General features: G+C 57.7%; 15 protein-coding genes across 15 annotated transcripts; 6 read left to right on the top strand and 9 right to left on the bottom strand.

Moving 5' to 3' along the window:
- Nucleotides 1–137: 137 nt before the first annotated feature.
- On the top strand, nt 138–754 carry SPRG_14183 (hypothetical protein; the record flags this gene model as incomplete). Its single annotated transcript, XM_012353879.1, has 1 exon — nt 138–754. The coding sequence occupies one exon, from the start codon at nt 138–140 to the stop codon at nt 681–683; it is 546 nt and encodes a 181-aa protein (XP_012209269.1). The 3' UTR covers nt 684–754.
- Nucleotides 755–864: 110 nt separating this feature from the next.
- On the bottom strand, nt 865–1,480 carry SPRG_14182 (hypothetical protein; the record flags this gene model as incomplete). Its single annotated transcript, XM_012353878.1, has 4 exons — nt 865–948; nt 997–1,152; nt 1,202–1,348; nt 1,391–1,480. The coding sequence occupies 4 exons, from the start codon at nt 1,478–1,480 to the stop codon at nt 865–867; spliced, it is 477 nt and encodes a 158-aa protein (XP_012209268.1).
- Nucleotides 1,481–1,734: 254 nt separating this feature from the next.
- On the top strand, nt 1,735–2,582 carry SPRG_14181 (hypothetical protein). The gene is made up of 3 exons (XM_012353877.1): nt 1,735–2,103; nt 2,157–2,215; nt 2,265–2,582. The coding sequence occupies exons 1-3, from the start codon at nt 1,790–1,792 to the stop codon at nt 2,528–2,530; spliced, it is 639 nt and encodes a 212-aa protein (XP_012209267.1). The 5' UTR covers nt 1,735–1,789; the 3' UTR covers nt 2,531–2,582.
- Nucleotides 2,583–5,320: 2,738 nt separating this feature from the next.
- Nucleotides 5,321–6,613, top strand: SPRG_14180 (hypothetical protein; the record flags this gene model as incomplete). Its single annotated transcript, XM_012353876.1, has 5 exons — nt 5,321–5,620; nt 5,667–5,984; nt 6,027–6,280; nt 6,346–6,532; nt 6,593–6,613. 5 exons carry the CDS (start codon nt 5,321–5,323, stop codon nt 6,611–6,613), a joined length of 1,080 nt encoding a protein of 359 aa, XP_012209266.1.
- A 2,786-nt stretch (nt 6,614–9,399) lies between these two features.
- Nucleotides 9,400–9,699, bottom strand: SPRG_14179 (hypothetical protein; the record flags this gene model as incomplete). The annotated part of the gene is made up of 1 exon (XM_012353875.1): nt 9,400–9,699. One exon carries the CDS (start codon nt 9,697–9,699, stop codon nt 9,400–9,402), a length of 300 nt encoding a protein of 99 aa, XP_012209265.1.
- An 817-nt stretch (nt 9,700–10,516) lies between these two features.
- Nucleotides 10,517–11,744, top strand: SPRG_14178 (hypothetical protein; the record flags this gene model as incomplete). Its single annotated transcript, XM_012353874.1, has 2 exons — nt 10,517–10,840; nt 10,890–11,744. 2 exons carry the CDS (start codon nt 10,517–10,519, stop codon nt 11,742–11,744), a joined length of 1,179 nt encoding a protein of 392 aa, XP_012209264.1.
- Nucleotides 11,745–12,146: 402 nt separating this feature from the next.
- SPRG_14177 (hypothetical protein) lies at nt 12,147–14,709 on the bottom strand (the record flags this gene model as incomplete). The annotated part of the gene is made up of 8 exons (XM_012353873.1): nt 12,147–13,075; nt 13,125–13,277; nt 13,324–13,453; nt 13,501–13,763; nt 13,813–13,897; nt 13,950–14,087; nt 14,140–14,250; nt 14,294–14,709. 8 exons carry the CDS (start codon nt 14,707–14,709, stop codon nt 12,185–12,187), a joined length of 2,187 nt encoding a protein of 728 aa, XP_012209263.1. The 3' UTR covers nt 12,147–12,184.
- A 59-nt stretch (nt 14,710–14,768) lies between these two features.
- Nucleotides 14,769–16,965, bottom strand: SPRG_14176 (hypothetical protein; the record flags this gene model as incomplete). Its single annotated transcript, XM_012353872.1, has 8 exons — nt 14,769–15,089; nt 15,135–15,245; nt 15,292–15,741; nt 15,789–15,943; nt 15,987–16,170; nt 16,217–16,354; nt 16,402–16,534; nt 16,580–16,965. The coding sequence occupies 8 exons, from the start codon at nt 16,963–16,965 to the stop codon at nt 14,769–14,771; spliced, it is 1,878 nt and encodes a 625-aa protein (XP_012209262.1).
- A 319-nt stretch (nt 16,966–17,284) lies between these two features.
- On the top strand, nt 17,285–18,533 carry SPRG_14175 (hypothetical protein). The gene is made up of 7 exons (XM_012353871.1): nt 17,285–17,553; nt 17,607–17,750; nt 17,798–17,907; nt 17,958–18,068; nt 18,111–18,225; nt 18,270–18,355; nt 18,404–18,533. Exons 1-7 carry the CDS (start codon nt 17,288–17,290, stop codon nt 18,490–18,492), a joined length of 921 nt encoding a protein of 306 aa, XP_012209261.1. The 5' UTR covers nt 17,285–17,287; the 3' UTR covers nt 18,493–18,533.
- Nucleotides 18,534–18,656: 123 nt separating this feature from the next.
- SPRG_14174 (hypothetical protein) lies at nt 18,657–18,909 on the bottom strand (the record flags this gene model as incomplete). Its single annotated transcript, XM_012353870.1, has 2 exons — nt 18,657–18,741; nt 18,791–18,909. The coding sequence occupies 2 exons, from the start codon at nt 18,907–18,909 to the stop codon at nt 18,657–18,659; spliced, it is 204 nt and encodes a 67-aa protein (XP_012209260.1).
- A 448-nt stretch (nt 18,910–19,357) lies between these two features.
- On the bottom strand, nt 19,358–20,020 carry SPRG_14173 (hypothetical protein; the record flags this gene model as incomplete). The annotated part of the gene is made up of 3 exons (XM_012353869.1): nt 19,358–19,666; nt 19,714–19,908; nt 19,961–20,020. The coding sequence occupies 3 exons, from the start codon at nt 20,018–20,020 to the stop codon at nt 19,358–19,360; spliced, it is 564 nt and encodes a 187-aa protein (XP_012209259.1).
- A 317-nt stretch (nt 20,021–20,337) lies between these two features.
- Nucleotides 20,338–21,023, bottom strand: SPRG_14172 (hypothetical protein; the record flags this gene model as incomplete). Its single annotated transcript, XM_012353868.1, has 2 exons — nt 20,338–20,539; nt 20,599–21,023. The coding sequence occupies 2 exons, from the start codon at nt 21,021–21,023 to the stop codon at nt 20,338–20,340; spliced, it is 627 nt and encodes a 208-aa protein (XP_012209258.1).
- A 1,141-nt stretch (nt 21,024–22,164) lies between these two features.
- On the top strand, nt 22,165–23,157 carry SPRG_14171 (hypothetical protein; the record flags this gene model as incomplete). The annotated part of the gene is made up of 1 exon (XM_012353867.1): nt 22,165–23,157. The coding sequence occupies one exon, from the start codon at nt 22,165–22,167 to the stop codon at nt 23,155–23,157; it is 993 nt and encodes a 330-aa protein (XP_012209257.1).
- A 69-nt stretch (nt 23,158–23,226) lies between these two features.
- Nucleotides 23,227–24,007, bottom strand: SPRG_21384 (hypothetical protein). The gene has a single exon (XM_012353893.1). It carries the CDS (start codon nt 23,855–23,857, stop codon nt 23,294–23,296), a length of 564 nt encoding a protein of 187 aa, XP_012209283.1. The 5' UTR covers nt 23,858–24,007; the 3' UTR covers nt 23,227–23,293.
- SPRG_21383 (hypothetical protein) lies at nt 23,973–25,070 on the bottom strand. The gene has a single exon (XM_012353892.1). It carries the CDS (start codon nt 25,037–25,039, stop codon nt 24,062–24,064), a length of 978 nt encoding a protein of 325 aa, XP_012209282.1. The 5' UTR covers nt 25,040–25,070; the 3' UTR covers nt 23,973–24,061.
- Nucleotides 25,071–25,393: the final 323 nt, after the last annotated feature.

The raw sequence follows: 25,393 nt of genomic DNA, 5'->3' as shown, positions 1-25,393 counted from the left end.
CTTGCTATCCTCATTGGCGCCAGCCGTGTGGTTCCTCCTGTGGCGATTCCAAAGATATTTCATTGATTTTCAACCAATCCACGTGGCTTGATGCATTCTATTTTACCCAATAGCCATCCGCAGACCTTGGTTTGCTCATGATCGCCCCACGCAAGACGTTGCACTCGACGCCCCGCGCCGTCCTTGCCGAAGCGTTCGCCTTGGCCAAGGTCGGCCCCACCGACGTCATCTGTGACGTAGGCTGCGGCGACGGCCGCGTCCTCCTCTACGCAGCCACCGAGCTCCGTGTGGCCAAGAGCATTGGCATCGAGATCGACGGCGCCCGCGTCGAGGCCATTCGCGCCAGCGCCGCTTCCATGGGCATCAGCGACAAGGTCCACGTACACTGCGGCAATGCACTCGAGATTCCCATTGACGACGATGTGACAGTTCTCTTCCTCTTCCTCATCGAGCGAGGCCTCAAGCAAGTGTTCCGACAACTTGAAGCGTGCACGAGCCGTCTCCGCGCCAAGCCGCTTCGCATCCTCACGTACCTCTATTGCATTGACGCCATGGACCCGTTCTTGGTCGAGACGCGTATGTGTGCTGCTACGGCCGACGGCGCGACCAAGGCAGACGCCAAGTTTCCCATCTACCTTTATGTGCTGCCGCCCAAACCCGACATTGAAACACAGTTGCCATAGGACGTCTTGCAGCAATGGACTCACGCCATGACACGCATGTATTCGTAGCTTGATCTTATCAACGTCAGCTTTATACAATGACCATCTCTCAAGGAATGTTGCCTTGCATGTGGAAAGGCGGGGACCAATCCATTGAGGACACGATACAGTGCTCGTCGACGACAGGGGCTACAACAGACAGCTACGACTGCTTCTTGGCCAAACCTTGCTTGCGACGTTGTTTGTTGGCGAACGACTGCTGTACAACTTGGTACAAGATGTGAATCTACAGCCAGGTATGAAGACTCGGTCGGTCGTCGCCAACAGCACGTACGTTGACGCAAACACTGGCACACGCAACGCACAACGTCGCAGCAAACAAGCTCGTTTGAGGCCAGTCCATGGGCTCTCGAGCTCGCAATTGCACAAGCGGGCGGCCAACGTCGGCGAACGCGCTGAGCATCGTCAGGAAGAAGACCAGCCGAATGTACTACAGACAGACCGTTGAACCCACGCTGCCTGGAGAAAGCGCGTGGTACGAGTGGTAGCTGGCGTCTTGCAAAGAGGACGAACGCCAAGAGGTACAGCGCGAGCGCGATCGCGGTGGCCTTGGCCGCGTCCGTTGTCCATGCATTCTCGTACGCCGCCGACGCAAGAAGCAAGACAAAGCGCAGCGCAGCTGCAACCTAACGAAGCGCCTGAGCTTAGCTTGACGAACGACTACGTACGTATTGGCGGCCAATCGACAGGGGCGCTGGTCCGTTGGTGGCAGCGCCGCCCCAGATTGCTGCGTGCAGGGCTTCGTGCTTTGCACTCATCCGCGTCGAACTTCGAAGTAGCATGGTGCCGGATAATCCGATAACTTACACTAATTTATATGCAAGAAATACACTATTCAATACAATATTGGCCAATCACCGAGCTGTATTCGCGGCGCAGGTGGTTCAACAGCCCACTAAAATCGCCAACTTCAATCCGGTATACAAAGTCCAGGTCCGTGGCCAATATATATTGCGAAGGTCTTTTTTATTCATTGGAAACAGGCGTTTTGTATGTGGAATTAAATTTCAATATGAAATAGCTCGGCGTGGCAACGGCTGCGACGCATATTCAGGCGAAGCAGAAGCATGGCGAAGACAAGCAGCGCAGCCGCCTGGAGCGCCTGGATGGACCGGCTCGAGAACGCGCGGGTCTCGCAGCAGAGCCTGAGCTCGATGGTCCGGACGAGCGCGGCCACAAACCTGGGCACGAGCGTCTTTGCCCTGCAGCAGAGTGCCGCCAAACTGCGTCGCGACTTTGACGCGATGACCGCAGTCCCAACGTCCAACGCTGTCGCGACGCCGCAAGAGATTCGGCGGCGAGAAGACCTTCTGAAGACGCTGGAAGCCCAGACGTCGGCGCTCTTAACGACGTACAATAGTCGCGCCCAAGGCACGCGCGGGTCGGTGTCGCCATCTTGGCTGGCATGGACGATGATATCTTGACCATATTTAGGGCGTCGACGGTCGAGGCAGGCTCGCAAATGCTGCGCATCCAGAACCAAATGATGCAAGGTAGCTCGATGCATGCAGGCGAGAGGCGTTGTCTCATATCCATGCACAGACCAGGACGACCAGCTCGCGATCATCGGGTCGGGCGTGGCGAATCTGAAGCATTTTTCGTTTGCGATCAAGGACGAGACCGACTTGCACCACCGACTGCTTGACGATATGAACCAGGACATTGACCGCGCGACGGTCGGGCTCGAATCGGAAGGCGACCGCGCTGAGCTCGTGGCCAAGCGCAGCAGCAACTTTCGGTTGTACCTTGCGATCCTCGTGCTCTCGGCCATCCTCGTCTTTGAACTCGTCATTGGCGGCAGCAAATAAGATGTAGCGCAATACAGTTTATTTTAAAAATGACACAGAAAGCCAATATGACCTTGTCCGAGATTTGTAGGACGTCTAATTACCTACATTTCGGAGCCAGCCAGTCCATCATTGGCTTGAACGACCCTCTATGCTTCTTATATAAAACTAAAAGATGGATGATATATCATAATCGATGGAATGACCTGAACCTCATGGCTTTTTGTCAAGAGAGAAATGGACCGCAGGACATGCGGTCGGCGGTGAGAATGCGAGATCTGTACATCGAGGGACAATCATCCCAACGAGAGAAAGAGTTTCAACCCCCAGGTATTTTATGGAAATAAGGGGTGTCAAAACTGACGAATACGTTATAGCAGGAACTATTGGAGGAAGGGGTTTGCATGCAAGTACTACAGTGTAGTACTACGTAACAGCAAGTGGGCGCGAACAGTTTAGCATAGAATACTACTACACTGTAGTGTCCTGTTCCGTCGCCGGCTTCCTGTGGAAGACCGGTGTGCGTCGACGAGAAGAAATTGAGAACTGATGATTAACACAACTTACAAGTCGACGGGGGCCACCGTAGGCATCGATGGGAAAGGAAATACATTACGCGGTCGGGTTTACTGGAACGTAGCGTAACCGCAGCCGATGCTTGGTCTTATCCCAGTGTGTACCGGTATCCATCACCGCCGGGCACGTGTTGCCAGATTTGCTTGGCGGCGGCGGCGTAAGTTGGTGGCGTCATGGAGGTCTGCCTCGGCGTCTTCGCCTGTAGCATCGTCGTTTGCATCGCGAATCACCGCAGGTGGTCTTAGTCGCTGGCCTCGTCGCGTGGCGCTTCCGCTCTGGGCGCCGCGTTCGGTGGCGCTATGCGACCGAGGCGGCGGTGTAACCTAATTCGCAGTTGATTTGATGCCGCCGACCGAAGCCGCCGTCAAGGAAGTGCGGGACTCCGTACGGCACCAAGACCCGAGTCTTTGGGACCGGCTGCTTCGGGTCCGGCTGATTCGCTCAGGCTCGAGCCTTGCGCGCCGGCGCGTCCTGGCGCGCTTCCATGATCTTGCGTGGCTCCGACTGTGCCCACGAAATTCCAAATCGCGTCCAATGAAATCGCAGTAGAGTAAATCGCGACCTGTGAATATCCGAACACATCAAATATATATCACTTTACGTAATCTGGATTGGCCAAAATAGCGTCTGAAGGGGTAGGTTTGGAAGGGATATGGAGTTGGCCGGGTTGCAATTCGGCTCATACAAATTCCAAGTACAAAGTTTGGCTGGGGCCTTTGTCGTATGGCCCACCACGCAAGTGTAGTGCTGGTGAGTACAACTCCCAACGTCCCAGCAGTGCTCTGTTTGCCAGTGGTTGTCCCTGCTTTCTTTTCTTTCTCTTCTCTCGGGCCGTGTCCTAACAATCCAAGAATGCCACACTTTACATTCGCCCGAGATTGCCTGCGCGACTGGTCTCGAATTGACAGGTTCAGATTACAGTACATTTTCTCTAAGATCGCGCCATAATGACGCCGTTTCATTGGCTTAAAATAAGCGAATCAAATTTGTGTGCGCTTCCACCTCGTTTGATTCGTTGGATTCTAGTCAGTCCCTTGACGTGTTGGGCCATGAGTCCCGGCAAAAAGCGTCATGCATGGAAGGTGAGTCGATGGGTTGGAGCGACGACATTGCTCGTTGGTGGCTTATCGTGCCTTGTCCATTCGTATTGGTCTCGAGATGGTGGCGCGCGTCGAACGCAATAGCCGAGATGTGGCGGCGATGTTCGTGATGGTGCAAATTCCCAGTTTACAAGGTCGATTTCGATCACGCATTTGTTTTCACGTCGTGATCATGATCAAATTCGCTGCAGCGTTAGGGTGCTGTCGATATTGCTGGCGCCAACATGACTCTGTCACCCAATGTAAGGCACGCCATGGAGATGAGGCGCGACGGAAAGGCTCGTGCTATCCATCCGTCTTTAGGTAGTGTAGGGGTCTTTTGCCCCATCTGTCGATTGACGATTCGCAGGTTCCCAGACACGCAGCGCGTTGAACCTGTCATTGAAGTTTTGATGTCATGCGTCAAGTCAACACATGTCTTCTTCGTGCCTGCGCCTCTCGTCAGGACGGCGGCAGCTTTTCCGCCATGCAGCCGAGCACATGGTCGCGCGACCAGACTCGTCTCTGGCGTTTGCTCTGGATTTGGGCCTCGTCCTTGGGTGCAGCTTCTTTCTATTTCTGTATTACAAGCGAATGCAGTGAGTTACTCGGAGGTCGATCACTCCCTGCATGTCGCTTTCCATCAGTTCGGAGCGGCTTGCATGATGGAGGACGCTCCGGTCGTGAGAGACGCCACCTGCCATGTCATGCATCTGATGAAGTCCAAAGCTGATGTCTTTGAAACATTCTTGTTGTGGAAGTTGCTTCCGCTCTTATTCGCTACCCCGGTGGACCACAGTGTCATAAAATCCGAAACGAACGTGGTCACGGCGGCGAATTGGCGGTGAATCGTTTCGCGCAGCTGTCTCGCAACCAGTGGCGACTGTATCGAATTGCCGAGTCATCGGTTGCCGTCGACGATGGGTGGTGCAGGGTGTAGCAGTCTGTACTTGGATGTTTGCAATCAAATCCGAGGCTGCGTGCGTGCAGCCGGCAATTATCGCCGCTGCCAGAGGTGCGCACGGCTCTGGGTCTGAGTCAGTACGCATGTAACACCAGACACAGTTATAACGTTACCTAGCCACGGAACTTTAAGACGTGCGGTACGTGCCAGAAGACAGAAGATGCACTTCACCAAAATCTCACAATCTCACATATGGGTGACGACGCCAACACACCGCGCGCGCGGAAGCTCGCCCACGACCGCGACGCCAAGCGACTTCAGCGACAAGCCTACATTGACGAGGTCTCGGCGCTCCGACAGTCCATCCTCGACCTCACGCGCCAGCTTTATGTGCTCCGCGGAACGCTCGTCGCATGGCAAGATGTCGCTCATGAGCTCCACCATGTCTCCGAGGTCACGCGTCTCGAGAACCAGCAGCTCCACGACCAAGTCGCGCAGTACCGACGACTCGCCAACCACCTGCATGACTGGATACGGACCATGACCCCTAGCGTACGACCTTCTTCTCTTGACGACTGACGCATGGCGGTTTGCGTAGACTGACGGCGCGCGCCTCTCGCCGAGTCCGTGGCCCGAGGTGACGCTGCCACGCCACGAGGATATCCGCCACATCGGCTTTCGCTGGCTGGCGCAGCAGCTGCTGACGGCCGCCGAAGCCAACCTCGCGCCGTCGTTCTTTCCACAGACGCACGAAGACTCGATCAAGGTCGAGTGGGGCCGCAAGGGCCGCAAGTTTATCTTTCAAAAGGTGCTGCACGCGCCGTCGGCGATGGTGTCGAGAGCCATCTGGGCCATGAATGGCGCCGAGGGGCCACGAAGCTTGACCGCTTTTGACGACCACGAACCGAGGGTCCAGGTAGTTGCTCCTTCTCCGGCGCCATATGGTCTCGTGAATCAGGTGCTGCATGCAGAGACGAACGATACGCATCAACTGAGCTACATCCAGGAGTCTCTCGGCAACATCGTGGTTCAGCGCGTCTTTCATGTTCGCATTTTTCTCGACGAACGCACTGTGATTGCGCACCGAACGATCGCGTCAGACGAGGCGCTGCAACCGTACGACCACGACGAGTCGTTCCAAGAATGGTGCGGCTTTGCCAACTTCCTCGTCCGTCCGCACGGTCAGTCGATTCGACTTTTTGTAGGTGTGAGGTCCGAGACATTGGCGGCGACACTTGCCTGGTGCGCGCCGTCGCCTTCACTGAGCCGCGCGCCAGATTTTCGTCGCTCGCCGCGTACATGCAGACGCTGTACCCAGCGCAGTACGCCCTCGCGCTCGCGAACGAGGACGGGCACAGCGAGGGTAGCCCGTCGTGGGAGCCCTACTTGCATCGCGTCATGCTGACGTATGGCATCGCATGCGCGCGGCAGTGCTTTGAAGTGCTAGAACGTGTCTTGGCACACGTGCGGGCAAATCCAGAAGCAATTTTGTCTTGAGAGATGATGACAGTGTTGCGCAACCAGAGCGTGCTGACGCGACGATAGAGTGTTTCTTGGTCGGAATGGAGGTGCTTTCATTGGCGTCTGTCCAAATTGACATTCCGAACCGAGTATAAGGTTGCGCGCAAACAACATCGCAGAGATTGCAGAGCCTTGGGATCGCATTCGTGCGGCCGTTGGTGACAGCATGCGATGGTCCTTTGCAGAGCAACGCGCAAAAAGGATCGCGTCCACGACCAGTCTGTAGTACCCAGCGCTGATTACCCTCGCTCTCGCCAACGAGGACGGGCAAAGCAAGGGTAGCCCGTCGTGAGAGCCATACTTGCATCGTGTGATGTTAATGCATGGTATAGCGTGCGTCCATCAGTGCTTTGAAGCATTGGAGGGCGCTCTAAAGCAGGTGCAAGCGCATCTGGATGCTAATGCAGTGATTTAACGTCGAGTCCGTTATCCATTCTATTGCCTGGCCATTGCAGTCGCCAGATGGTGTGTGGGGTGTCTAGGGTCAAACTGGTCGGACACACAAACAGCCAATGGATTTGTCTGTTTTCGAGGCCGTGACGGGCACAGTATCCGATAGCGTGTGTGGTCCGATACGAAAATTCTTAAAGCGACGTGGCCCCAGTGACGGAGTTGCCTACATATCTACATTTTGCCTCGAATAAAGTCGCGATTGACCGTAGACGGGCGAATCAGACTTCAACCGTTACCTCGCACGAATACTGTGCGTACCGGCACTTGGAACAGAAGTTTCTTTCACGCAGCCAGGCGTGCGTTTCGTCCGGCACGCATTGTCGTGGAAGGTGTCTTGCGTCGGAATGAGAAGCGTTCCCCATGCCGGTCAGACTCTTCATGGTGCATCATAAGCTTTTCTACCACATCTTCGTCGCGCGTGAGGGGGAAAGGTGATGTTGACTTTACCGCTGCCGAGTGGGATGGCGGGCGGTCGTCCCCTTGTAGAGTCGCGTAGGCTTGACCATCGCACGCGCGAGCTTCTGGGTTGTAGCAGTGTGCATGTGCGTATGCCACTTGAGCGAGTCACCGCCCCGGCGGCCGGATAGTAGGCTTGTAGTGTCCGAGTAGTCGGCCGCGGACTCGACCGTCGCGCGGTTGCCTTGAAGCGAGTGTGGCGTGTGGCCGTTGGTATTGATGCCTGTGGTGTGGTTCGCTCCCTTCTCACCGCGGTGCGAGGCGCAGTAGAGGGTTGCTGGGGCGCACGAGGTTTCGAGTGGCTTGTAGCCGCTTGGTCGTCTTGTGCTGGTGGAATTGGGCGGTGACGATGCTCTTCTGCACCATGGCTCGTTTGGCTTTGGTGTGGACGACCTGGACGTCCTGGAGGCGCTGAGCTTGTCGACATGGCTTGTGGAGCGACGGCTCCGGTTAGCGCAGTGGGACGAAGAGACCCCCGACCGTAGCCCCCTATGAGACGCGGTTGTGGAGTGAGTCGGGATATATGCGTTGGTGTACGCTTCGCGGTATGGCCGGTGAAGCAGGTCGCGTCGACCGTGTTGGCAGACACGCCGCGCTACGTGCGGTGGGCTGGGACTGTCGTGTCTATCGGTAAAGCGACGTGAGACAATGTCCACGTATGGCGTTGTGGTGTAGCGCGACGCGCACCGGTGCGGCTAGCACCTCGTCGGTTAGGACGGAGCCAACACAGCCGGTTTGCGTTCGGCGCTTGCGTGCTGCCCAGACGACGCACATCGGTGGTGCGTGGTGGCAGTCGTGCCAAGCACGTCTTATTGTTGCACATCGTGATACGGATCGGAGGACGCCCCGTCATTGTCGACCGGGGTGCCATCGCCAGCCGTGCACCTTCGGTGTTGTTGTTGTTCTCCTGGCGTGACGGGCAGGAGCATTGTCCTTGTCGTTATCGCTGTCGTTGTCGTTCGTTACCACTGTCGTTGTCGTTGTCGTTGCGGAGGGGCGTTGCAGGCCGGATGTCCCGCTCACCGGGACATGTAGCGAGGGCTCGCGGTTGCGCATCCATGTTTGGAGGTCGACGTGGCTGCGCGGGGTGAAATGTAGAATGGACAGACCTTGGACGGTGAAAGCCATCTTCGAGTAGTGCTAGCAGTTTTGGGTTCTGGGTTGAAGGGCAGCTTGTCGTCGAGCATGATCTTCAAGATGACGCCGTCTGGAGTGTGATGATGATGGCGCTCGTGCATGAGCAACTCGAATGACTTCGTCGGGCAGAGGCTCGAATGACCGCGTGGACGTTTCGGAGGCGGCTCGACGTATGCTGGTCACGATGTTGGGCACATCGGCTTCGGGGGACATGAAGGCGCAAAAGTCGTCATTGTTGGGCAAGTGGGGTGAGCGGCTCGGGCAAGGGTATGGGCTGCATGCGGTGTCCGTGTTGGGCCGACGCAGGTGGGAGAGCGGTGCAGCTGTTCACTCGTCGTCATCGTCGGGCGTTGGCGCGGGTGGCGGTGGTTCGTCGCAGAAGACTTCACCGAGGCGAATTGTTGGAGGACGCGGGGAAGCGTGGGCTGTGCAAAGTGTATTAGGTGCATGGCGTGCTCGAGCGAGCACTGTGGAAGCGTGCCCGTGAAACGGGTTGGTCCAAGCGACAACATCGGGCGCCAGTGAGTGAGGGATCGAGCGCAGCGCTTGTGGGAGCACAGACGAGGTTGAGATGGGTAGTGACGGAGGAGCCTCGATGGTGGCGAGGATGGCCTCGCCCCAGCCTCGGACTGTCCGGCGGCTGAAGCCCGTGCGCTGGATGACCGTGTTGGAAAGTAGCATGGCGACGACAGGGGGGCTCGGCGCCGTCGTTCTGTTTGACTTCAATCATGGAGGTACCGGTGTGCACGGGCGTGTCGTAGTTGTTACTTGGCCGTAGTGGTATACTGCGTCGTGGATAGCGACGACACCTTGACGGAGGAGGACGTCGGGTTTGGTCTTGGTCGCTTCTTCGATGGGACTTGTTGAGGTTTGAGCGAAGCTTCGAGCGAGGTCGCAAACGTGGGCTTGTCGCCGTACGGGATGCGCTCGACTGACACCTTGGCAGTCTTCTTTTGGACGCCCGTGACCTTGGCGTACGCGGGGCAGAAGATGGCTTGATCGGGGACTTGTTCGGGCAACAGAAGGACGCACTCTCCTTGCATGAGGACGGAATTGGAGGACATGATGGCGAGCGAGTAGCACGCTTAGAAAAACCACTTGCTGCCGAGCGTGGGAGCCGTTCAGGCCCCGTCCGTTTGCTGCCCCCTGCCCGATTGGTAGAAAATCTAGTTTCAAAGCTACGCTATGAAACTTTCACGGTTTGCCCTGCTTCGATCCCGACCGTACGAAGTCGCTACCACATCATCGATTCTCTGCTTGACAGCGATACCGCGCACCATTCGCACCACTGGTTTTCGCCTGTCTCTTCCGAAATATCCCATCCTGGATTCTCCGATGGGTGATCCCGATCTTCACTTTGTCTGCTATCCTAGCCTCTTCCACCACGACTCGAAAGAGATATACTAACGTTAGACCAAGATGCGTCACTCGTCATGCTGTCGCGCCCGCATCTCGCACATCGTCCACCACCCGCGCGGTGGTAAGGGTGAGTAATGGGCGCAACTTTGCCTTTCCACGGAACAACTCCGTGTACAAATCACCGAACGATAGATACGTTGCCTCTGCGCGACGTCGTGGCGCCAACTGCTCCAACACGCCACCACGCGCTTCACCTCACGCTCACGTTCTGCCGCATCCCGCAAGGGCCAACGAGAAACGCGCTGATTCCTAAGTCGACGCACTTTAACATCAACGCCGCTCCGAGTCACCAAGGAATGATAGCTCGCCATTGCCGTTACATTTGCATCTGTTGAATCCATACGAGCGTGTCTGATTTGTCAACATGTCAGGCGCGAACGGTTACATCCAGCACATCAACGTCTCACGCGGTAAATTGAGCGCCAGTTGGCAATCGACCACGAACCGCGCAAGAGTGAAAGAATGGCCGATGCAACAACGCCACGCAGCACGACGGTGGTCTCGGCGGCGCGCCTCCGACGCCTCGCCCACGACCGCGAGGCCAAGCGTGCGGCCCGCAGCGCCTACATTGCCGAGTCGACGCAGCTTCAGACCACGGTGAAAGCGCTCACGCACCAGCTGTACCGCATCCGAGGCACGCTCGTGCCGTGGAAGGAGGTTGCCGCCGAGCTCCGGCACATGAGTGACGTGGCCGTGCTCACGAACCGCCAGCTACAGCACCAAGTACTGTACTACCGGCAACTCGCGGTCCGCCTCGACACTTGGATCCAGCGAATGCAGCCGCCCGTACGTTCGCATTGGAGAAGCGACACATTGAGACGTAGTACTCGTGTAGACAATCGCGGCGGGCCTCGCCTTTGACGCGTGGCGCGACGTCTACCTCGCAAGCGACAAGGAGACGCGGGCGATGGGCCTTTCGTGGATCACCAAGCAGCTCTTCCACGCGTCCGAAGCACACACGGCGCCGTCGCTCTTCCCACATGCGATCGAGGACTCGGTCAAAGTCGAGTGGGGACGCCGCGGCCGCCAATTTATTTTTCAAAAAGTGATTGCCGGGTCAATGCAAGACGCAGCCAAGACGTTGTGGTCGCTCAACCGCGCCGAAGGCAACCACATCGTTCCAGGCAAGCAAATCCCCGACGGTCTCGTGCACGTGCTCCACGCCACCGAAGAAAATAGCCAGCGCGTGAGCTACGCACGTGAAGAATTCATGGAAGCGTTTGGTCCGTCGGTCGAGCACGTGCTGCATCTCCGCGTGATAAAGAAAGACCGAATCTTGATCATGGCCCGCACGATCGCCCAAGACGCAGCGTTCGCCCCGCGCGTGGTCCGCCAGTCGTGCCGCGAATGGTATGGCTTCAACGGCAGAAAAACGACACTTTTGTCCATGCGTAGGAACGAAATTCGAGATATTGGCAATGGCCAGAGCCTCGTGCGCTCGGTGGTGTTTGCCGAGCCCGCGGCGGCGTACGAGACGATGACCGAGTACGTGCTTGATCTCTTCCCGCTCGAGTACGAGCGCGCGCTTGCGATGCGCAAGGACGATATGGTCGTCGGGTCCCTCGAGTGGGAAAACTATCTCCACCGGTTCATGCTCACGCTCGGCGTTGCTTGCTCGCGCCACTACTTCGCTTTTTTCGACAAAATCCTTGGCGATGTCCAGGACCGACCACACTTGTACTCGTTTTAAGACCATTGGAATGATTGACAGTGGTGCCTCGGGTCTTGCCTCTATACTATCAATATATCAATTTATCAATCGGCTTGAACGATCAAATAACTCGCTCTACTTACATCCAGGGTCTGTATAAAATCCCAAACCATCCCCCCAATGACCCGAGACAGTGTATCGCAAACGTGCGGTGCTGCTTGAACACGTTTGCTCGAAAGGTTTTTTCTAGAAGCAGGAGCGTTAGAATTGTGTTGCCTCTCGAGTACAGGTAGGATTCTAGTTGATCATGATGTCGGTTCGACCGCCGCCAATCCGTCACATTGGAGTAAAACGTCGATGCAGACCTGATACGAGCCAACACCCCAAAAACACTTGCATCAACGCTTCACCAATCTGCCAGTGAAGATCCAAATTAACAGACCCTTAAGAGACCCAAAGTCGATTTCAAATCCGATGCGCTACACAAGCTTTGGGAGGGCGCCAAGGGATGGACGCGACCTTGTTTTGCTTTTGAGCAACTTCAGATGCTTGGTCTTCTTGGCGGGCCCCTTGGAAGTGGAAACGGCATCTTCAGGCAGCGCGTCGGCATCGAGTCGCTCGCTGGACAACCCGAGGGCCGGCATGCTTACGCTTTGGCTGCTTTTCGCCAGCTGATCCAAGTCCAAGTACGGCACACCCTCGACTTGATTGTTGTTGCTTCCTTTGCTGGGCTTGGAGAGGTCGAGGCCGATTTGGGCGCGGAGCAGCGCCACGGGAATGTCCGAGAGACTCTCCCGCGCATCAAAAGGGTCGCTAGACAGGCGACTCGTCTGCGGTGCATCGTGCTCCTCAGCAACTAGGTGTCCATGTCGGGTCTCGGGCTGACTCACCGCCGTCCGCACCGAGAAGAGATTGTCGTCAGTTGCCTTGGACAAGCGCCGGATCTCTTTCTGGAGCAGCTGCCGCGTTAAGTTGGCATCGGTCACGTGGTCGTTGGCGAGCGACAAGTCCCGCTGGAGAGCGCTGACTTGTGCTTCGTACTGCTGCGACGACGTTTGCAGCTCGGCGCTAAGTTCGGCGATCGTGCGGTTGGAGTTGGCTTGGAGCGCGTCGAGGCGCTGCGCGAGCGTCAACACATTCTGGCTCGCGTCCTGGAGATCGCTCTTGTAGCGCTCAATGTGGGCTTTAAGCGTCTTGTTTTCACTTGTGAGCGTCGCCTGCAGCGTTGCGAACCGCCCGAGGCTGTCGCGGTCCGTTTCGTCTTCGTGGCGGGCACGGGACGCTTCGAGGTCCCGCTTCTCTTTTTGAAGCTTTGCTACGTCCGCCCGCAGTCGCTCCTCGAGCTCTTGGCTCTCGCGTGTCTTGGCCTCCTGCATACCAGATTCGGTATATGTATGGTCGCTCTTCATAGGGACGTACAAGTGTCTGCTTGAGATCGGCGACGCGCTGCGTGAGCGTCTCTTTCGTGTTGAGCAGCGGCGCCAGCTTGCGCTCGAGCTCTGCGATCCGAAAGTGTTTCTGGTCGGCGTCTTTCGTGATCTTGTCGACGTCATTTTTTTTGGATTCCAGTGCCTAGATATCCTGTTTGAGAGCCATGATTCTTGGTTGTCCGAAGGACCTCTTTCTGTTTGGCGCATTTGGCTTCGAGCGACTCAATGTGCTCTTTTCGGAGGACGCTCTCTCGCTTGAGGATCGTTGCGCTCTCCCGCCACTCGGCCTCCTTGCGCTTCATGTCTTCTTCCAAGTACCTAAACGAACGCTGGAACGCGGCATGTCGATTGCACGAGTTGCATACCGATATTGCGTCCGAAGCAAGTCGTCCTCCTTGGCCCGCGACGCCTTCTCAGCGCGAACCGCTTCCTCAGCATGCGTCAGCTCGGCCACGAGGTCGTTAATGGTGGCATTCGCCGCCGCTTGGATCGTTGTCATTTTCGCCTGCAGCTCGTCGTTGAGTGCGCTGGCCTCCATCGCTTCTTGCCGGAGACTTTCCGCATCCTTCCGCAGCACCTCTTCGCGCGCTGCGAACCCTTTTTCTTGGAGCCGAAACTCGCGGCGTAGCTACATACATCGCTCAGCTCACGCACGCGATGAGTGACTAAAGGTGTACCACTTCCAGTTGGCGCATGTGGTCGTTCACCTCGTCGTTCATGCGCCCGAGCTCCGATTGCATGCTCTGCTTGGCGCGAGTCAACCTACATAGATTGTTTTTGATGACAGCAGCAACGACACAGACGACATTCATACCGGTCGAGCTCGGCCTTGGCCTGCGCTTCATTGCTCTGCGCGCTGAGCAAGGCTTCGTCACGATCTTGCAGCGATTGCTGGAGACTGCGCTTCTCGTTGCGTAGACCCTGCACATCGCTTTGCAGCTGGTCCACTTGACTAGCACCACCGTCGCCTCCGTCTCCTGGGAGTACACAATAAAGTAATGCACCTCTGAAGGCCACTCAGTTCGACTTCGAGTCGCTTCTTCTCGCCACCGAGGGCGACACACTGGCTACTATAGCTCGCCACCTCGTGCTTGAGCGTGCCCTCCACGTTGACCCTACACTGATGGCATCGTTTCGATGTAGCAAGCGACATCGTACGTGGCAGCGGTCAGGGCATCGGCCTTGTCTTTCCACTCGGCCGCCGCTTCGTTGGCCTCGGCGAGGGCTTGCGCTTGGCCTTCAACAGCGGCATTCATCTCGACCAAGTGCTCTCGCGCCGTTTCGAGCTCGCTTTGGACGCTCTGGAGCTGCGCATGGAAGCGCGAGATGCCGGCCTCGGCCGCCGCCAGCTGCTGCGTTTTTGTCGTCAGTTCGTGCTCAAACTGCAATCGCTCCGACTGCAGCTGGTGCTCGAGGCCGGCCGCGCGCGTCCGGAGGTCGTCGTAGTCGGCCACGGACGTGGCTTGCATCTGTGCGAGGCTGTCGCTGACATCCCCGAGCTCGGCTTGTGTCGTTGCGAGCTTGTCGCGCAGCGTATCCACCTCGAGTTGCAGGTGGTTCTTGCCTTGAAACATGCTTTCGAGGTTCCGGTTGAGCTGATCCGCTTCCTGCAACGTCGCATGAGATTATATATCTACATGGTTGTCCACAATGCCTGGAGAAGATCGCGCTTCTCGTCCTCGAGCTGGTGCATGCGCTGCTTCTGCGTCTCGACTGAGCGCGAGAACTGCATTGTCTGCAGCGTGGCTGCTTGCAGGGCTGTCTCCAAGGCCATGACCTTGGATTCGCACGTTTGCGTGATGGCCGTCACCTCGTTGGCCTGGGTGGCTGTACGCGACTGGAGCTCCGAAGCGAGCGTGGCGCAGTCGAGCTGAACACTTGATAGCTCACTCTCTTTGGCAGCGATTTGTGCCGCGAGCTGTTCCTTCTCGGTAGCCCACGCTGCTACGTCCGCCTTCACGATGTTAGCGTCCTATGCTACCCAGGTAGATGCGTCTACGAGTTGTTGGGCTTGCTGGGTCTGGAGCGCGTTCAAAAGTTGATGTCGCTCAGATGCCAAAGTCGCTAGCTCCGAGACAGCGGGAACGATCAATGTCGGGTCATTCTCAACCTACGAACGCAAGGTTGACACGCCGCTAAATCACCTTGATGACTACCATCGACGCATTCAATTCAAGCAGCGCCACCAGCTGCTTCAGTGTCGATGTGAGCGCGCAAAGCCGGTCGTCGACGGTGCGTCGAGCAAAATGTGCTGCATCCAGCTCGCTCGTGAGGCTCGCGAGCCTCAAGTTGGCCGCATCGAGTTCGTTTTGAAGCGACTGGTTCGACTCGGCGAGCGTTTCCAGCGCCTCGCTTTTGAGGGCCAGCGTCTTCTCTAGCTGGCGCGCGGCCTCGATGTGGGCGGTCGCCTGGCGCGTGGTCTCATCGTGCAGCGTCGCGAGTTCGGCTTTGGCCTGCAGCAGGCAGACCTGACTCGTTTCGAGCTCGGAGCGCAAGCTATGCGCGATGCTGCTGTGTTGTGCATCAAGTGCGAGCATCTCATCACTGTAGCGCTGCAGCTCACTTCGCATCGCAGTGTTGAGTTCTTCCTTCTGCCCCCGTTCCATCTAGCACGCGCCGCTCGATTGTGTTGACATGCATCCAATACACGTACTTGCAGGGCGTCTTCAAGCGCCTTTATCGTCGTGGTTTGCGCCGCCCGCTCCTTGGCATCGTCGGCGCGCTGGCGCTCCAAGCTCTCAAGCGTCCGCTGCCACGACTCGTCGTTCTGCGCCAGCGAAGCCGATAGCTGTGCCGCATTGTTGTTAACTAGTCTCTTGATGACAACGGTCTGTCGAAGAGGCATTTGTACCATCCACGAGCGCCGCCCGGGCCCGCTCGAGGTCTTGGAACGTCGCCGACAAGTGCTGCGCTAGCTCCTGCTTCTCGGCCTCGACGTCGTGGAGCTTGAGGTTCATGTTGGCGCGGTAGCTCTCGAGTTCGTCCTTGGCCAAGTCGCTGTCATGCATAGCCGCCTGTAGCTGGCTTTCGAGCGCCTATGCAAGACAACACTGACACCTCTATGCCGATGTATCGACGTACCAAGTGCGCTTCCTGCAGCGTATTGCAATGGGTCTGGAGCTGCGCGATTTCGGTGCTAAGTTCAGCCTTGTCGCTGCGGAGCGCGGCGACTTCGCACTCGAGCGCATGGCGCGCCGCACCATACGCACCCTCTCGCTCCTACCGTACCTATCGTGAAGTACACTCCGATGCTTTTTCTCTTCTACTTGAAGGGTCGCGTCAAAGCGCGCTTGGGCGTCGCGGCGCTCGTCGTCGACGGCGCGCAGCATGTGCTGTAGCTGCGCAGAATGGTCCGCGTCTTGCGCTACAAGCGCCTCCTTGGCACTGCTAAGCTCGGACCTATTTGGATCGGTGCGTGGGCATGCATGAACATCTAGCACGTACGTGAGGCTTGCGTTGGTTTGTTGAAGCGTTTGAAGCTCGTGGAGCATCCGCTGCATGGCTTCGGTCGTGCCCGATGACTCGTGCTTGACGGCCTCGAGAAGCGCCGACAGCTGGGCCATGCGTGACTCCTTCGCTTCGAGCTGCTGGAGGATGAGCGCACTCGGTGCTGGCTCCTCCATGAGTGGGCGACTGCTGGTCATGGTTGGAGCAGGATAGACCATCGGTGGGTAGTTGAGAAGATGGCCGTGCTGTTGTAGCTGCTGCGCGAGCTGGAGCTGCTGGAGCTGAGCGAGGAGGAGCGGGTCCGGCGTCATCGGCGGTGACACCTCTTTTGACGACGACCGCCGGCGACTCGATGCGTGCGGCGACTTGGCGCCGGCCTTCATCACAACAATGTGTAATTTTAGATCCGGAAGCACGGTCTTGTAACTCGCTTCCTTTTGGTCTAGTTGACCACGAGAAATGCGCGAGAGCACGCGATATGTAGGTCGCCATCGTCGTAAGGGTTTGAACGACTCGTTCACCCAGTCGCAGCCTATGGATTGTCTTCTGAAAGGAATACTGAGCATAGTTCAGCGCTGGGAAGCTCTTTCCTGCCTCTCGACACCTAAAGTTGATTTTGTTGTTAAGTCGATTCTAAAACTGAACTTAACGGTGGAATGAGCCCAGACGGCCAACGATTGGCTAAAACTCAAACACATTTTTGGGATGTTTGCGACGCGAGCTCGCAAGACGCAGGCGAAGCGGCGCCGGGCGGCGTCCGACGACGATGGCGCCGACGACGCGCCGGCCGTCGTGGCCGTGGCCGTCGATGCCAAGAAGAAGCTCAACACGTTCTCGACGAGCGGCGCCAAGAAAGCCAAGGCGGCCGAGATCATGGACGCACGGCTGCAAGCGTCCACGCGCGAGGCCGTCCGGCAGACCTACGCCGGCGACGCTACGTACGAGTCGCAGATCGACACGGAGAAGGACCGGTACGTCTCTGCGGCAATGCTATCACGGCCTCAAGCGGCGACGATGCTGCTAGCGACGCCCGCGCGCTCCTCGAGAAGAACATCAAGCTCAACGCTGACGGCAACGACATTAGCGGGACCTTTTACCAGGGCAAGGCCGGGTACAAGAACTATGTGACAAAGAAGGAGTCGCAAGCCGGCATGAACAAGTACACGGGGTACGTTGCATTCTTCCATCTCCGACCGCTCATGCGAAAGGACGAAGCACGCAAGGTCCGATCCGCGCGCAGACGTGGGCCCGATCCATTTGCCGCTTCGACTATGCGCCAGACGTGTGCAAGGACTACAAGGAGACGGGCTTTTGCGGCTTTGGCGGTCTGAACGACATCGAACTTTATGCATCAGCTCAAGCTGGTCGTGCGTAGACAGCTGCAAGTTTATGCACGATCGTGGCGACTACAAGTCGGGCTGGCAGATCGACAAGGAGTGGGACGAGAAGGAGCGCAAGAAGAAGCAAGCGCTGGCCGCGGGGCTGGGTGCGTCGCCTGACGAGAGAGCTTTTTTAACACTTCGCGTAGAGTACAACTCGGACGGCTCGGACGACGACAAGTACGTCATCAAGAGCGACGACGACGAAGGGCAGTTTGCCTGCACGATCTGCCGCCAGCCGTTTACAAAGGCCGTCGAGACGCTGTACGTCCCTGCGTCGCGCTTCTGTCCCATCCGTACGCCGCTAGGTGCGGGCACTTCTTCTGCGAAGCTTGTGCACTCAAGCGCTACAAGAAGACGTCTCTGTGCTTCAACTGCAAAAAGCAAACCAACGGTCCACACACTCTGGCATCCACAGAACCCATCTTGACGACGACGTTAGGCGTCTTTAACATTGCCAAGAAGCTCCGCGAAGAAGAAAAGGCGCGTCTCGAGGAAGAGGCCGCTGACCACAACGACTCGGACGCCTAAATCTCGTTCATATTCATCAACGCAAGGGCATGACGTAGCGATCTACTTCTTGATGGTGGTGTCTGGTCAAAGCCCATCTTGTCCAGCACACGTTCAAAACCGATGGCGTCGAGACTGGCGACGAGCGCGAGGGCAGAGAACCAAATGTACTCGAGGTGGCCGTTCTAGGCGACGTAATGGGCATAGAGGAGCGTGCAAATAGACGCGCGGATATCGCCCATGGCCAGCATAAGCCAGTTGAGCGCCGCTCTTGAATGCGATGGGACGTGGGTGATGGGACGAGGTAGCCCGCTGGTACTTGGACGAGAGCGCTCGAAACTCAACCAGCACCGAGAAGAGCGCGGCGCCGCAGACAAGATACAAGCCAAACGCGGGCGGCACGAACGACCCGACGCCGTCGACACACAATGTACTCATACACGTGGGCGACCGTCGACGCTCATGTAGTAGGCGCCATATGCAAGCACGTTGGCATCGAGCCCGCTCTTGCCGACACGTACAATACCATCGCTAAGAAAGACCGGGTTCGTTGATGGGATGAGCCCAACGCAGAAAGACTGCCACCAAAGAGCTTCCAAACACCCGAGCATGGTCGGCGAAGTACGCACGACTTTCGCAATAGGCTGTCCACGTACGTACGTACTCCGCAGCGAGCGCCGTGTAGCCAAGTTTGGCGAAGTTCTTAGAGCCTTGATTCGCATATGTCAGGTAGTCGACAAGGGCGACGGCGAGGAGGAAGCGGAAGCAAGGTGCATGCAATTGGATCTGGGGCTCATTCCCGTGCATCTACCGAGCCATTGTGCAGAAGCCACCACTTCGATCAAGTCGTCTCTCTGAGCATACTTTTCTGCATTACCAAGGTTCTTTAGCCGCCGTCGTCGGTGGGTCGAGCACGCAGCGCCGTCGTCGTTGCATCGGAGAGAATGCGACGAGTGGTCATGTCACCAAAGCCCAGCTTGTCCATGGCGAGGAGAAAGCCGAGAGCACTGAGAGTGGCGAGGAGTGCGAGCGCGAAGAGCATGTATTCGAGGTGGCCGTCGTTGAGGTTGTCAGTGATGTACGGCGCAAAGAGGAGCGTGCAAATCGATGCGAGGTTGTCGCCCATGGCCATCATGAACGAGTTGAGCGCTTGCGCACAGCTCTTGAGATGCGATGGGACGTGGGCGTAGAAGACCTCGTACGCGGGGATGTACACCAAACAACGAGGAGATACGCCGGTACAGCCATGAGCCACGAGAGATTGTTCATCGGCTGCTGCGTGCCATCATCTCGGACCGAGACCGTCGTCGAGGACAATCGGCAAGGACGAGCGTCGACGAGGCCGACCCACACCATGGTCGCGCTCGAGAGAAGAAGACCAGCTGCAACCTTGTCCACAGCGCGAATACCATATCTAGTTTGCCGTCGCGGAAGCACCTATCCTCCCTCATGAGTGGCCAGACAACTTCTGGTAGGAAGCACTACGTACAATGAAGTCGAGGAGCGGGATCCAGACGGCGACGCCGAGCGTGTCAAAGACACCTAGCATGGCACCGGGCACTTGAGCGCCGTGTCGACCGGACGTCGGATCCCAGCGCAAGTCACACTGCTGGGATCGACTGAAAATTGGCGTCGAGCTGGTCGTAGACCGCGTTCCAGACGATCTGGAACACCCCAAATGGCAAGATCGCCAGCACTTGCGTGAGGTCGGAGGCCGATGCCGTGTCCAATCCGATTCAGGCCGATGCAAGGGCCTTCTTGTCAGTGGCTTTTCCGAGCAAGAGACTCATGCCAATCAAGATGCATCCTGCGGCCGCGCACGTGATCCCGTCGTCGTTCACAAACGCGGCTGCAAAGTTGAGCAACCTACTTGCATTTCGTATCTTGGAGGAGCGAGACGAGTCCTGTACCGGTGCGACTGTGTAAGAGCGTCAAAAGAAGCACGACGCCGCACAAGACAAAGGTGGCTAAGTACCCCGCCTCCGGTGGTACGATTGGGTGCACGCAGAGGTAGGCGAGGTACAAGAACGAGACGGTCGACCCGACGTTCATGCTCAGGTAAAAGTAACTGAAGAAGCGCTGCTGCGCGTCGTCGTCGCCAGAGAATTGATCGGCGCCCAGCGCGACCACGTTCGAGGCAAAGCCGCTGTGGCCAAGACCGATGCCAAAGAAGATCGCAATGCGGAAATCGCGTTGGCCGCAGCATTGTCCTCGGTGAGCACGACGGGGTGCGACGCGACCACCAAGAAGCAGATGCCGCCGACGTACCAAGTGCCAGCCAGCAAGATGGCGCGAAAGCGTCCAAGGTGCTCATCGGCCACGTACGCCGATGTCAGCGGAACAATGTCGCAGAAGCTCGTCCACGTGCTACGGAGCGAGCTGGCGCCGACCTGCGAATAGCCGAGCTTGGCCTGCATAAAATTCTTAAAGCCTTGGCTAATCCCATAGTACGTGAGCGCGTCGTCGAGCTCGAGCAGAAGCACGTAGGCGCTGACGCTCCACATGGACGACGTCGGTTGGCGCGCTGGCAGGAGGTCCCCGCGCTCCTCCATCACAGCCGAGTCTCATATCGGGATGCCTCGAGCCAATCACGCTTGGCTAAAAGATCGCAATTTTACGAGAAGTGATCGAGCGTAGTAGTGCCGGTCGACCCTGGAGAGTATGCGCTGCGCAGCTTAGCGTTGGCAAAACCAAAGTACGAATGGTCCCAGTGACAATGACACCTAGCGATGGCATCTACGACAGCTCGCAGTCCGTCGATATCGATCCGTTCGACTCGTGTGCGCAGGATCGTCTAGCCGGGCACAGACTGCTTCTTCGCTCGACCTTTGAACCAGAGAATGGGATGCGTGGGATTGAGTGCAGTGGCTTGAAATACCGCACGTGTGTCGATGGCCGTGATCCAGTGTGCGGTCCGTCAGATCGAGTCGCAGCGCTCGCGGTGCACGGTAGGACCTCCAGGATAATCTGGTGTGAATACCGCATTCAGACGTGTGCATCTGAGCCCGAAATGTGGTCGTCGTCTCGTGCGGCGGTCTTTCCGCATCAGTGTCTCTGCGGCGATGTGCGTTTCGGTTAAAAACACGGCGCTTGTTTTAAACATGTACCATCCCGTCGTCGGAATATCTTTTTCTTTACTTGGTCCGAAGTAGCTCGACGTAATATATTTTGTAGCCAGGCACGCAGAACAACAATTCTGTACGGCAAAGTGCATCCGCTCTCGTCGGAGAAGGCTGGGTCGTTCAAGCGTCGTGGTCGTGACGTCGTTGTACGAACGTCATCGAAACACAAGACTTTACGTAGCGCTAGGCCTCAATGCGTCGTTAGCTAACTTCTGTGATATCGCACGCTACAACACATCCTGTTCGCCGGTGCAGCGATCTGCCTCCAAAAGCAGAGATTGTGATCGCATCCAGGAAGACGATGCGGTGTCGATGCGACCTGTGATGCAAGCGTCTTGGTGTTACGACGCCCGCGAGCACGAGCCAGCGATCACCAGTGCACGAGCATCACGTGCGAGCTCTCGATTCGACCAGTTCACGTTGTCGTTGTTGGTGTCGACAGTGTTTTATACACACTGTTGGATACTGTGTGTTTTATCATGGTGGAGACAGACACATGGTTGTCACGCAAGCCTGTCTGCGGCCGTCGGCTCGCACTCGTCACTCTTCAACAAGCCATTCATCAAGCAAGATGCGCTTTCTCACAGACGACGCTGGGTGCGGCGCGCCCATGGAGATGGACGGCGACTACGACCACCCAATGCACTATGCCGCCGTTGGCATCATCTTTGCCGCCTCGCTGCTCGGCAGTATGCTCCCGGTTGCGAGCTCGTACGTCTCGTGCCTCCGAAATGGCCGGCGCGCGATCGAGGTCCTCAACTCGTTTGGCTTTGGCGTCGTCATTGCCACCGCCTTTATCCACATGATCCCGCCCGCCATGGCCTCCCTCAGTGATCCGTGCCTCGGCGTCGAGTACAGCGGGCTCGCCATGGTCATCGTGCTTGCGACCATCTACATCATGCAGCTCCTTGAGACTGAGCTCGTGATCCTCATGTCCCGCGGCAACCTCGTCGACGAAGATGCCGTCATCTTGCAGTCTGGGAAGCACAGCTTTGGCTATGCCGACCACACGTCGCCCGAGCTCTCGGGCCGCGGACTCCACGCTCACAGCCACGGGCGCCTACTCGCGGGCAACACGGCGCTGCGGCAGAAGATCACCGTCGCGATCTTCGAGGTCGGTGTTGCCATTCATTCGGTCATCATTGGCTTTGAACTCGGCGTCACGTCCGGCGCAACGTTTACGACGCTGCTCATTGCGCTCTGCTTCCACCAGTTCTTTGAAGGCATCGCCGTCGGCACGTCGGCCGTCTCGGCCTTTACGAGTCTGCGCGCGTCGCTCTTGACGGCCGTGGGCTACTCGATCACGACGCCTCTCGGGATTCTGGCCGGTATCTTGGTCTCGGGCTCGTACAGCGAGACGTCGACGGTGTCGCTCTGGGTCCGTGGTGTTTTGGACGCGGTGGCTGGTGGCATCCTCGTCTACACCGGTCTCGTTGAGCTCCTCACGTACCAGTATACGATCAGCCCCGAGTTCCACGCGAGACCGACGTGGGGCCGGACCTTCAATTACACGGCGCTGTACCTCGGGTCGGCTGCGATGGCCGTTGTTGGCCTCTACGCATAAACTATCGTCAGTCTCCCAGAAGACGACTGTTCCTGCGTGCTTCTTGGAAACAACCCACGAGCCCGAATGGAAGGATTCAGGATGTAAGGATGTAAAAAATGGACTGCATTATCGCTTGCGTGCATCGTGAGCCGAGTTACCAGTAGAGCGCGGCGGTTGCCGTCACTGTTGCCACCGAGACGGCCCAAGAAGTCGCCGTCGATGTCGTGTTGGCCGCCGCTCGGGAGGCTGCCGTCGTTTTAGGAGGCGACGGTGCACTGTCGGAGGAAGAGCTTCCAGCAGGAGCGACGACGGAACTGCTTGACGACGGTGTCGTTGCGTTCGTTGCCGTGGTCGCATTGGCCGCCTTTTGCAGTTCAGTCAAGAAGCTAGCGAAGGGCACTGTCGCCATTGCTCGGACGTCGATGCCGTTGGGCATCGCACAGGGCGTGACGTTGGCGAGGACACCCGTGTACGCCGAGTACCACGTCTGGCATTTGGGGCTTTTTGTGAAGATCGAGGCTTGCGTGGGTGTCAGCGGCGCGTTGAAGAGGGCCTGCATGTCCTTGATCGAGGCGCTGGTCAAGCAAGCCTTGGCGATTGGTCCCGAGTTGACGGGTGTTGTCGCTGCAATGAGCTGCGCTTGGTCGCACGGCGCCAAGGGACCGGCAGCAAGGATAGCCGTCGCGAGGAAGAGGAGGGCAGAGCAATGGGACTTCATCGAGGCAAATGCAAGAATGAGCTATCCAAAGGCGGATCCTGCGCCAGCAATCTCGCTTTTACGCGTCGCCCTGTCGCTTTGGATCTGCCTTTTCCGCAACACACTTTTTCCTAAACTTGAAGCGGGTGGGTCTAGGACGATGAAACCGATTTAGGGTATTAGACGCAACTGAACGAGGACATGTCCGATTCCGATTTGCGTAGCTTAGTGGCGGTAGCACTGGGCGTACCACGCGTCGAAGGTTTGCTCGTTCATTGGGCGCTGTCGGGCGTCGTTGTCGACGACTTGGCCCGCGCTGTTGAGGATCTTGAACGTCGGGATGCCCTGGATCTGGTGGGTTTCCTGCAGCTCTTCGCGCTCCGAGCTGTCGTACGGCACCGCGAGCCACGGCATGTCGCGAAAGTAGTTGGTGAACTGCTTGGCGTCGTGGTCGGCCGAGACAAACACGACTTCAAACGGCCGCCCGAGACGCTTCATCGACTGGTAAAACTGTGCGAGCATCGGGGTAAACTGCCGGCACGGGCCGCACCAATGCGCGCTAAAGTAGAGGCCGATGACCTTGCCGCCCAAGGTCGCGGAGGGCACGCGGTCACCGGTCGTCGAGAGAAGCGACGGTGCAAGCGCCTTAGCGAGCGCCAGCGCCGGCGTCGGCGGCATGATGGGCCCAGCCGCACGGCTCCAGACGCCCCAGCGATCGAGACCGTACGCGCGGTACCGAAAGGCATACGGGTGTCCCGAGTTGCCGAGGTTCTTCTTCTTGATCGCAGTTGACGTGACCGTGCTCGTCGCCGTCGTCCACTCGGACGCGCCGTCCATGAGGAGGTGCTGCACCTCGTACTTGGGGCTGGCGGCGATCGCGGGCCATTGGATCGTGGCGCTCACGAGCTGGACGTCGGTGGGCATGATCTCAAGGGCGACCGTGGGCGCGGGCGGCTGGGCGCCATCAATGGTCGGGTGCGCCCACACCAATGGCTCGGAGAACGCGACGTCGCCGACCGCCTTGACGCGGAAGTGATAGCTCTCGCCACCCTCCATGTTCTTCTTCTTCATGACCGTGCTCTTCAAGGTCAGCGGGTTGTACACGGTAGCATCTGCGCGCTTCCACTCGACCTCGTACGCCGAGGCGCGGGCGTCTGCCCAGAAGAGCGTGACCGTCGTCGGCTCGAAGTCGAGGACCTGCATGTTGAAAACTGCACGGCCTGTGTACTCTTGCTTCGAACTTCGAATCGAGGCGCTTCGCGAAGCCATCGTCTTGGCTGCGATGACGTCCCTGGACGAGGACGCTTCTGCCGTCGGCGACCATCGCTTGAAAGCAGCCGCACGTACCGGTATATTGCACTAGAAGGTGTGCCCGAGCTGCCAGAACTCGTGGCTCGAGTGCATAGACGTGAGGTCGACTCTGCGCGGCTACAAATGGCAATGCAAACGTCGACGTCGGCTGCTGCTGCGTCGGACCGTCTACCGCCCCTTGGCCTTGGACATAATGTCTGAACTTTTGCAGTTCATAGCTAGGAGACTAATGTCATCTGCTACAGA

Source organism: Saprolegnia parasitica, assembly GCF_000151545.1.
Source record: "Saprolegnia parasitica CBS 223.65 unplaced genomic scaffold supercont2.138, whole genome shotgun sequence".
Classification (NCBI taxonomy): Eukaryota; Oomycota; class Saprolegniomycetes; order Saprolegniales; family Saprolegniaceae; genus Saprolegnia; species Saprolegnia parasitica.
Note: the sequence above shows the minus strand (reverse complement) of the source record. Positions and strands in the feature narration are given on the sequence as shown.

Bases quoted from the DNA above. Each gene is read 5' to 3' on its own strand.
- SPRG_14175 (XM_012353871.1), top strand. From the start codon at position 17,288: ATGTTTGCGACGCGAGCTCGCAAGACGCAGGCGAAGCGGCGCCGGGCG. The intron at 17,751-17,797 runs GTACGTTGCATT...GAAAGGACGAAG, and splicing joins GGCATGAACAAGTACACGGG to CACGCAAGGTCCGATCCGCG. The intron at 18,226-18,269 runs GTACGTCCCTGC...GTACGCCGCTAG, and splicing joins ACAAAGGCCGTCGAGACGCT to GTGCGGGCACTTCTTCTGCG.
- SPRG_21384 (XM_012353893.1), bottom strand. From the start codon at position 23,857: ATGAAGTCCCATTGCTCTGCCCTCCTCTTCCTCGCGACGGCTATCCTT.
- SPRG_14181 (XM_012353877.1), top strand. From the start codon at position 1,790: ATGGCGAAGACAAGCAGCGCAGCCGCCTGGAGCGCCTGGATGGACCGG. The intron at 2,104-2,156 runs GTCGGTGTCGCC...GACCATATTTAG, and splicing joins CGCGCCCAAGGCACGCGCGG to GGCGTCGACGGTCGAGGCAG. The intron at 2,216-2,264 runs GTAGCTCGATGC...ATCCATGCACAG, and splicing joins CCAGAACCAAATGATGCAAG to ACCAGGACGACCAGCTCGCG.
- SPRG_21383 (XM_012353892.1), bottom strand. From the start codon at position 25,039: ATGCAGGTCCTCGACTTCGAGCCGACGACGGTCACGCTCTTCTGGGCA.